Source organism: Hemitrygon akajei, chromosome 24, assembly GCF_048418815.1.
Source record: "Hemitrygon akajei chromosome 24, sHemAka1.3, whole genome shotgun sequence".
In the NCBI taxonomy this organism is placed as follows: domain Eukaryota; kingdom Metazoa; phylum Chordata; class Chondrichthyes; order Myliobatiformes; family Dasyatidae; genus Hemitrygon; species Hemitrygon akajei.
In genome coordinates, this window is record NC_133147.1 from 49,034,261 (window position 1) to 49,044,609 (window position 10,349).

General features: G+C 48.2%; 1 protein-coding gene across 1 annotated transcript; it reads right to left on the reverse strand.

Annotated features, from left to right (window-relative positions):
- Positions 1-9,080: 9,080 nt before the first annotated feature.
- LOC140715717 (C3a anaphylatoxin chemotactic receptor-like) lies at positions 9,081-9,821 on the reverse strand. The gene has a single exon (XM_073028088.1). The coding sequence runs from the start codon at positions 9,819-9,821 to the stop codon at positions 9,081-9,083; it is 741 nt and encodes a 246-aa protein (XP_072884189.1).
- Between the last annotated feature and the right edge of the window lie 528 nt (positions 9,822-10,349).

Consider the following 10,349-nt stretch of genomic DNA (forward strand, 5'->3'; position numbering starts at 1 on the left):
GATTTCCGAACCAGGCAGTGATGCAGCTGCTCAGGATGCTCTCAATACAACCCCTGTAGAATGTGATGAGGATGGGGGGTGGGAGATGGACTTTCCTCAGACTTCACAAAAAGTAGAGACGCTGCTGGGCTTTCTCTGCTATGGAGCTGGTGTTGAGGGACCAGGTGAGATTCTCTGTCAGGTGAACACCAAGAAATTTGGTGCTCTTTACGATCTCTATCAAGGAGCTGTCGATGTTCAGCGGGGAATGTTCTCTCCGTGCCCTCCTGAAGTCAACAACCATCTCTTTGTTTTGTTCACATTAAGAAACAGGTTGCTGGCTCTGCACCAGTCCGTTAGTCGCTGCACCTCCTCTCTGCAAGCTGACTTGTCGTTCTTGCTGATGAGACCCAACACAGTCACGTATTCGGAGAACTTGATGATGGGTCAGCAGAGTGAACAGCAGTGGACTGAGCACGCAACCCTGGGGAGCCCCCGTGCTCAGTGCGATGGTGTTGGAGATGATGCTCCCGATCCGGACTGACTAAGGTCTCCCAGTCAGGAAGTCTAGGATCCAGTTGGAGGTGTTCAGGCCCAATAGGCTCAGCTTTCCAATCAGTTTCTGAGGGATGATTGTGTTGAATGCTGAACTAAAGTCTATGAACAGCTTCGGAACGTATGTGTCTTTTTTGTCCATGTGGGTTAGGGCCAGGTGGAGGGTGGTGGCAATGGCGTCATCTGTTGAGCAGTTGGGACGGTACGCAAACTACAGGGGTCCAATGAGGGGGTAGTAGGGTCTTGATATGCCTCATGACAAGCCTCTCGAAACACTTCATGATGATGGATGTAAGTGCAACGGGGCGGTAGTCACTTAGGCAGAACACTGAAGACTTCGGCACGGGGACAATGGTGGCGGCCTTGAAGCACGTTGGAACGGTGGCGCTGCTCAGGGAGACGTTGAAAATGTCAGTGAGAACAACTGCTAGCTGGTCTGCACATCCTCTGAGCACTCTACCAAGGGTGTTGTTTGGTCCAGCAGCCTTCCGTGGGTTGACCCTATACAGGGTTCTTCTCATGTCAGCCACGGAGAGACACAGCACCTGGTCATTCGTAGGAGGGGTGGACTTCCTCGCCGTCACGTCATTCTCCGCCTCAAACCGGGCGTAGAAGTTATTCAGCGCATTTGGATGGGAGGCATCACCTGCACAGTCAGGTGATGTTGTCTTGTAATTGGTGATGTCCTGGATGCCCTTCCACATGCGGCGCGTGTTGCATGGAAGTAACTGTGGATTAGCTGGGCCTGTACACGCTTTGCCCTTCTGATGGCTCGGGACAGTTTGGCCCTTGCTGTTGTTAAAGCTGCCTTGTCGCCTGATCTGAAGGCGGAATCGCGGGACCTCAGCAGCGCACGCACCTCTGCGGTCATCCATGGCTTCTGGTTGGGACGTATAGTGATGGTCTTGGACAAAGTAACATCATCAATGCACTTGCCGATGTAGCTGGTCATCGATGCTGTGTACTCCTCTAAGTTGGCAGAGTCGCCATAGGTTGCAGCCTCCCTGAACAGGTGCCTGTCAGTGTTCTCAAAGCAGTCTTGAAGAGCATAGATGGCTCCTGCTGGCCAGGTTTCCATCTGCTTCTGAACTGGTCGAAGCGCCTGACGAGCGGTCTGTATGCTGGGATTAGCATAACAGAGATGTGGTCTGAGTATCCGAGGTTGGGGCAGGACTCTGCCCGGTACGCGTCGGGGATGCTTGTGTAAACCAGGTCCAACGCGTTATCCCCCCTCGTTGCGAAGTTCACATACTGATGGAATTTGGGGAGCATTGACTTAAGGTTCGCGTGGTTAAAATCACCAGCGACAATAAACAGACCATCAGGGTGTGCGTTCTGCAGTTCGCTAATAGCCCCGTACATTTCACAGAGCGCCTCCTTAGCATTAGCGCTGGGGGGAATGTAGACACCGAATATAAGGACAGAGATGAATTCCCGTGGCAAATAAAATGGTCTGCATTGAACTGCCACGAACTCCACTACCGATGAGCAGTGTCTGGGAACCAGCCCAGAGTTCTTACACGGGCCATTCCGTGTCGATGTAAACACAGACACCGCCATCGCGAGCCTTACCGGAGAGTGCTGCATCTCTGTCCGAACGAAACAAAGCTAGCCCGTCTAGTTGGATAGCTGCGTCCGAAATGCCATCAGTGAGCCATGACTCTGTGAAGACAAACGCGGAGCAAACTCTGTGCTCCCGCTGAGTATTACTTTGGAGTCGGATGGAGTCCATTTTATTGTCCATGGAGCGGACATTGGAGAGCAGAATGGAAGGGAGAGCCGGCCGACTAGGATTCGATTTTGCCTGGCACGGACTCCTGCCCGTTTGCCTCGTTTCTGCTTCCTCATTTTCCATCACTTTCGACGTCTCCATCTCCGGCGCCCAGCATCAGGCAAGTCCGAGGAATGTAGGCCCGTTCCCCTCAGCAAGCCGGCGTCGCGTAATTCAGCCAGCAGATCTTTGTGGAGGTTTGTTTTTGGGCGGTCTCTGTATTGTAGTAGTATCTAGCGATGGTAGATAGCCGCTCTGTTATCCATGTGCCGTAATCGAAAATTGTGTATCAAACTTAAAATAGAAAATGAAAGTAACACCAGGACTGAAAGGCCGCTGCTGCCGTGCCGCGCCGCCTCATGGTAGACTCATATGATGGTAGACTGATTGTCTGGATGTTAAGTTTAAAAGTGAAATAGAAATTAGTAATTTTATACGCTTTGCTATGTTACCTGATAATGCACATGTATTGCTTCAAGCTGTATAATGGATAGTTAGACAAAAAGTTTGCTCCTTGATCAAAATTTTACCCAAAAGAAGGGAGGTGTGACGAGATCCCAACGTTTATTCATTATGGACTGTTCCTTTAAAAAGAGAGAGAGTTGGTGTACATTAATTCAGAGAGAGAGAGAGAGAGAGAGAGAGAGAGAGAGAGAGAGAGAGAGAGAGAGAGAGAGAGAGAGAGAGAGAGAGAGAGAGAGAGAGAGAGAGAGAGAGAGAGAGAGAGAGAGAGAGCACCGAGTAGCTCGTGAGTCGACATGGCAACCGAAGGGCGGAGCTATATAATGGACAGCTGGCGTGCAGCATGTTTGGGATATATACAATGACAGCTGGCTTTTCATACAGCCACTCGAGACACAGACAGAAATACAGCAGAAACAGACACTGGATGAGCTTTGAGTGACCACGAAAGTGTGGGTTTTGCTGGCAGTGTGGGAAACGGGTGACCGGAGGAAGGCTATCAGTGTGTTTAACTCTTGCCTGGGTTGATATCTTCATCGCGTGAAGACGGTACACTTTTGTGTGGTCACAGTCGGTAAATTTAGCAGGACTTCGGAGGACAGTCGACGCAATTGGCTTCCTTGGAAAACAAATCACCCCCTCTCTCTCTCAATTCTACTCAACTCAATATCACGAAGTGTACTGACTTCATTCATATACCATCGTAAGACTGTATCATTTACCAGCGAAGCTTGGGGTTTTACATCTACACACTTATATATGCATAACCTCTGTTAACCTGATTGATTTATCTGGTTTAAATTAATATATTACTTAGATACTAAAAAACGAGTGTTTAGTTCACAGCAAAACCAGACTCCAGGTGTGTTCCATTTCTGGTGTTTTTTAAACCCGTTATGTGGTAAGTAACACCCTTCCCGTAGTAGTAACAAGAAAAGGACCTGCAACCAGGCGGTGAGAGTTTTTAATGATGAATGTCGCCCTCTTGAAGATGTCCTTGATAGTGGGAAGAGATCAAAGGTTCATTTTTATTGTCAAAGTGCGCATGTATGATATGACTTTGATATTTGTCTGCTCCAGATAGCTATTAAATACGGAAGGATCATGGTTGTTGATGAAAGAAAACATATCAACTCCCCCCACACCAACCGGCACGAAAAAGAAAAGAAACAAAACTCCCAGACCCCAATATCCCACCCCCCCCCCGCCTGCAGGAAAATAAACAGCCACAATAACAACCAAAGTCCCCAAACACTGCCTCTTACAGACAAAAATTAACATTTCAGCACCCCCTCCGCCAATCGCCCACAAGAAAGAAACACCGAAAAACTGAAGGAAACCAATACAAAATACAGTCCAATGATCACAGTAAACTCAGAATATGGAAAAGGGGAAGTTAGCCGAGTGTAGGTACTCGGTGAAGTGCTGTTCCCAATCTTGGCCGTGTTTCACGGATAGACAGGAGGCAATATCGGGAGCGCCGGACACAGTATATGACCCCAACAGACATACAGGTCAAGTGCCGCCTCACCTACTCTCCGCCCGCCAGACGATGTGGGATCTCCCAGTGGCCACCCACTCTAATTCCACTTCCCATTCCGATATGTCAGTCCATCGCCTCCTCCACTGTCGCGATGAGGCCACACTCAGGTTAGAGGAACAATACCTTAGATTCCGCCTGGATAGCCTCCAACCTGATGGAATGAGCAGCGATTTATCGAAGTTATGGTATTTTCCCCCGCACCCCCACCCCCCTATCCATTACAGCACACCTGGTTTCCTTTAGCGAACACAGGATAAAACTCGGGTGTCACAGCCCTGCTTTGCCAGTTCGTTGGTCGACCCTAGTGTGAGTAAAACCCCGTTTCCTGATTCATTGGGACTGTCAGTTCTAAGCCCCGCATCATTTAATGGGTACTTTATGTAAAACCTTGTCCCCATTGTAAAGATTCTCTTGGATTCCGGTTCCCCGTTCGCGACTGTGCTAACGCCTCACGACTCTGCCTCCGCGCCTGTGTCCTGCACTTGGGTTCGTCCTCAGCCTCGTCCTTGCAACAACCTATGGTAATGCACCCCCTCCCACGCCCATCTTTCAGCATTCCCAATCACACTGCCAGTTGGAGATCCTGCTTCTTCTGGCAGACAGAGCGTAGATACCTGGCGAAGTGGACTCACAATCTAGTTTTGCCATCTCCAACAGGAACCCACCACCAAGCAAATCTTTGTCTCCTACTTCCCCACATTCTGCTTTCCGCAGGGATTGTTTCCTACATGATTCCCTTGTCTATTTGTCCCTCTCTACTGATCTCCCTTCTTCATCTATTATCTTGTGTTTCTCTCTCCTCTGCCCTAGCCTTTAAATCTACTCCTCATATTTTCGTTTCCCCAGTCCGGCCCTTTTTTTCCCCCATAGATGCGGCCTGGCCTGCTGAGTTCAACCAGCAATTTGTGTGCGTTGCTAAGATATTTCGCATGGTGGCGGAGTCTAGGACAAGAGGACACAACCTCAGGGTAGAAGGGCATCCATTTAAAATAGAAATGGGGAGAATTTTTTTCAGGCAGAATGTGGTGAAAGTTTGGAACCTATTACCACACGCATCTGTAGAGGGCAGGGCGTTGGTGCATTTAAGGCAGAACTTGATGTGTTCTTGATTGGACACGGCATCAAAGGTTACGGGGAGAAGCCCGGGGAGTCGGGCTGAGTAGCGGAAAAAAGGATCAGCATGATTGCATAGCGGAGCAGACATGACGGGCCAAATTGCCTAACTCTGCTCCTGTGCCTTACGGTCATCTGGTCTTCAAATCACCACCGATCCTGTCAGGCTCAAATCCTTTGACTTCTGGGACCGCTGGTTTTGCTCACGGGCTCCCCTCAATCTTGGTCGAATGTCTTCAGCCTCCATATGATCTAGCTCACTGGCTACTTTGTCATGGATGTTATAAGGAACCGGACGGGATTTATAAAACTTGGGTGTGGCATTTTCATTCAACACTATTTTACCCTTGACATGTTTTCGTTTCCCAATGCCGTCCCTGAACACCGCTGTGGTATTGAACAATATTCCTCTCAATTCACTTTCAGTTGATGAGAAAGTGGAATGCCAATTGATTTATCTCCAAAATAGTTGTCTTAGCCAATCAGTCCCCTACAATGCTGGCACTGGTGATTTTACTACAGACAGGAGCAAGCCTTATTGAGAAAGTAAGGAGCCATGGGATCCAAGGGGACTTTACTTTGTGGATCCTGAACTAGCTTTCCCACAGAAAGCAATGAGTGGTTGTAGACGGGTGACATTCTGCATGGAGGTCGGTTACCAGTGGTTTGCTCAGGGATCTGTTCTGCGACCCTAACTCTTCTTGATTTTTATAAATGACCTGCATGAGGAAGTGGAGTGATGGGTTAGTAAGTTTGCTGATGACACAAATGTTGGGGTGTTGTGGATGGTGTGGAGGGCTGTCAGAGGTTACAGCGGGACATTGATAGGATGCAATACTGGGCTGAGAAGTGGCAGATGGAGTTCAAACTTGGTAAGTGTGAAGTGGTTCATTCTGGAAGGTCAAATATGATGGCAGAATATAGTATTAATGGTTATACTCTTGGCAGTGTGGAGGATCAGAGGGATCTTGGGGTCCGAGTCCATAGAAGTGTCAAAGCAGCTGCGCAGGTGGATTCTGTAGTTAAGAAGGCATATTGTGTATTGGAATTGAATTTAGCAGCCGAGAGGTAATGCTGCAGCTATATCGGATCTTGGTTAGACCCCACTTGGATTACTCTGCTCAGGGCTGGTCGCCTCACTAGAGGAAGGACATGGAAACCATAGAAAGGGTGCCGAGGAGAGTTATAAGGATGTTGCCTGGATTGGGGAGCATGCCTTATGAGTGAACTCGGACTTTTCTCCTTGGAGCGAAGGATGAGAGGTGACCTGATAGAGATGTATAAGCTGATGAGAGGCATTGATTTTGTGCATAGTCAGAGGCTTTTTCCCGGGCTGAAATGGCTGCCACAAGAGGGCACAGGTTTAAGGTGCTTGGGAGTACTTACAGAGGAGATGTCAGGGGTAAGGCTTTTTACGCAGAGAGTGGTGAGTGCGTGGAATGTGCTGCCGGCAACTGTGGTGGATGCGGATACAATAGGGTCTTTTAAGAGACTTTGGAAGAGGTACATGGAGCATCGAAAAATTGAGTGCTATGGGTAGGGAGATGCACGGAACAACTTTGTGGGCCAGCGTACCCGTATTTTGCTGTAGGGTTTCTATGTTTCTGAGTAGTTTTTACAGTATATGGTGCATGCACTCTATATGGATACAGTCGAAAGGAGCATAAACACGAATTTACTTCAAAATATGTCCACGAACCTTTTATTAAGACTGCTAAAAGCTTAAGATTCACAGATATTGCTGTTCAAAGGCAAATAAAGAAATAACTGAGATCTTATCTCTTGTGCGTTTCATATCAGAAGGAAAGGAAAAACACCCTGCTTGCAGGAAGTGGTATATGTACACGAGTGTACTGCGACTGTAGAGGGCGCCAGTCTTCCAAACACAACGGGGCCAAAACACTGAGGTGATAGCACTGAATATACATTATGGACGAAATTCCAGGCGACTTTATTGCCTGGATTCAACTTTGGAATGCCCACTGAAAGTAGATGGTGTGGGTGGGTATTATTCACGACCAGTTGTTTTCCGCCCAGAGCAGTACCAGGAATTTCAGTTGTTTGTGATATACATCAATAACATGGATGGCCATGCAAATAGGTGGGTTATCATGTTTGTAAACGATACATGGGTTTGGCTGTGCTGTGCACCATGAAGATGACTATCAAAGGATCCAGCAAATACTGTGCCTATGTCCTCGGCACGCTGGAACTTTTTATGAGTGGTTTTAGATGGCATGGTCTCCAGAGGGATTTGTTCGCAACATCTGCGAGGCTGCCTGGGATTACCTGGAGAAAAAGAAGCAAGCGAGACAGCCAGGAACTGTGGGATGTTTTCCAAGATGTTTAGGACAAACTACCAGACAATTTAAAAAAAAATAAATCTACACGACAGTGGAAGTAAGAGAAGTGATGGAGCTTTACAGGCAGAAGGTGGTAACACCAAATATAGATCAATTTTTTTTTTACTTTTTACTGCTCGTTATAGTATTATTTTGATATTTAGAAACTTTACAATTTATTAAGCCACTTTATTAGGTGCAGCTGTATACCTGCTCGTCAATGCAAACATCTAATCAGTCAATCATATGGCAGCAACTCAATGCATAAAAACATGCAGACATGGTCAAGCGTTTCAATTGTTATTCAGACCAAACATCAGAATGGGACAGAAACGTGATCTAAGTGACTCTGATTGGTCATGCCAGATAGATTGTTCAGGGTATTTCAGACTCTGCTGATTTAATGGGATTTTCACGTACGACAGTCTGTTGAGTTTACGAGAAGGGTGCGAACTGAAAACATTATGTTCTGTGGGTGAAAATGACTTGTAAAGAGAGAGGTCAATGGAACATGGAGACTACTTGGTGAAGGAGGTGTATACAGTTCTGGTTACCTATTGCAGGAAAGATGTCGAGACTTTGCAGGGGGTGCACTGGAGATATACCATAATGTTGCCTGTATTGGAGAGCATCGTCTACTACGAACACACTTGGGTTATTTCCACTGAGGTGCCGGGATGAGTTTTAGAAGATCATGAAAGGCATGGATGTTCAGCATGATCCCCAGCGTTGAAATATCTGACACCAGGGGACGTGCATTTAAAGTGAGAGGGCGTCATTCCAACTTACTGCACAGACAGTGGTGTGTGCCTGGTATACGCTGCCTGGAATGGTGGTAAGTGTAGATAGGTTAGAGACCTTTAAGAAATGTTTAGATAAGTAGAATCAGCAGAAAGGAAGGATATCCCCATTGTGTAGGCAGACGGTATTTGGTTAATTGGCCATTTATTGACTGATTGAATTGGTACGGTACATTGTTGGGAGAGTGGTCTATGTTCTATGTTCTCAAAGATTAAAATAAGAGTACAGGAAAGCCTCCACTGCCGACCGTAACTGCATCCGACTGTCCACTGCGTCTGTAGTCAGGGGATATCGGTCGAATGTCTGGCCGCGAGGAACTCCCTCAGACATTCGTATTTAAGGTGAGGTTGGGGGTCTGAGACTGGGTCTCCAATTCTGGCCTCTGCTCGGCAAATGCCAGATGGAGCGAGGCGAGGAGGGAGCGCTTGAAGACCTGGTGGAATTCGCGGCCAGCGAAGACATAGAGAAGGGGGTTGAGAGCGCTGTTGAAGGAGGCCAGGGCGACAGTGAATAATTACCAGTCCTGGGAAATTGGTGTGGTGAAGGCCGATAGGAGGTCGCACACAGCGTTGGGGATCCAACAGATCATAAAGGCCACGGTGATGATGAGGCGGACAGGCTTCTTAGATTTGGCGAACCTGTTCCCTTGCAGCCTCCAACCTATCAGGAAGTAGCAGGTGATCATAATTAGAAAGGGGAGGCCGAAGGTAAAAACAAACCAAAATGGCTGCAAGACGATCGATTCCTTCTTCAAATCCGGAAGCAGGAGGACGGGCAGGCACATGACGATGGCTAGGATCCAGACTCCGAAGCAGGACACACGAATCCACGTGAGGCTCAGATGTTGCTGGAACCACGTGGGCCGAGTAATAGCCACGCAGCGGCAGATGCTGGTCAGACATAACAGATACGTGCTGGCGGATGCGTCGAGGAACATCACGACTCCAATAAACTTACAGGAAAAGTAGGCGTTGTACCTGGAGTGGGTCAAGCAGATGTCGGCCATGCGGAAGGGAAGGGTCAGGCAATAGATCAGGTCAGTCAGAGCCAGAGTCAGGAAACATTCTGTGTGGACCTTGCTCTTCATCTTGAAGACAATCACCCAGATGACTGCGCCGTTACCCGGGACCCCCAGTAGGAAGGTGAGGGTGAAGATGACCAATGACGTAACGGAAGCTGCTCCCCACTGCATGTTTCCAACGGCCGTGGAATTCCCAGCGAGCGTCAAATTGCACACTTCTTCGGATAAGAACATTGTGAGATCTGGTGGGGAAGATATTGTGGAAGTGAAATTGATACAGAATGCATAGGTGGCGAATTCAGGAGGCAAGCCGAGAGCGAAGAGGGTACGAGAGGAAGGGGAGTAGAGATCGGGCCTAACGCGGAACAGAAACCTGGCACACCGCAACGCAGTGAAGGCGGCGGAAGTCTGCTGAGAGACCAGAGTCGTCTCGCATTCCAAGCCAAAGGACCCTGACCGGCACGTCCCCGATCTGTCAACGACAATGTAATGTACAGCCTTGCATTAGATTCCCCACGTTAGACAAGTCACGCGCGTCCGATTTCCATTAAGGGAATGCACCCGAACACTGCCGTTATGTGTTATGTTCAGCCAGCCGAGAACCCACGGATGACAATCCCTTAGAAGAACGTTCTACTGGAGTCGAACGATCAATCTACTACCAGTACTAATTCCAGCTCCCGTGAACATGCGGGATTCTCGCGGGTACTTCGCTTTCCTCCAACATTCCAAAAACGCTCTGGCTCTTAGGTTAATTGACCA

Bases quoted from the DNA above. Each gene is read 5' to 3' on its own strand.
- LOC140715717 (XM_073028088.1), bottom strand. From the start codon at position 9,821: ATGTTCTTATCCGAAGAAGTGTGCAATTTGACGCTCGCTGGGAATTCC.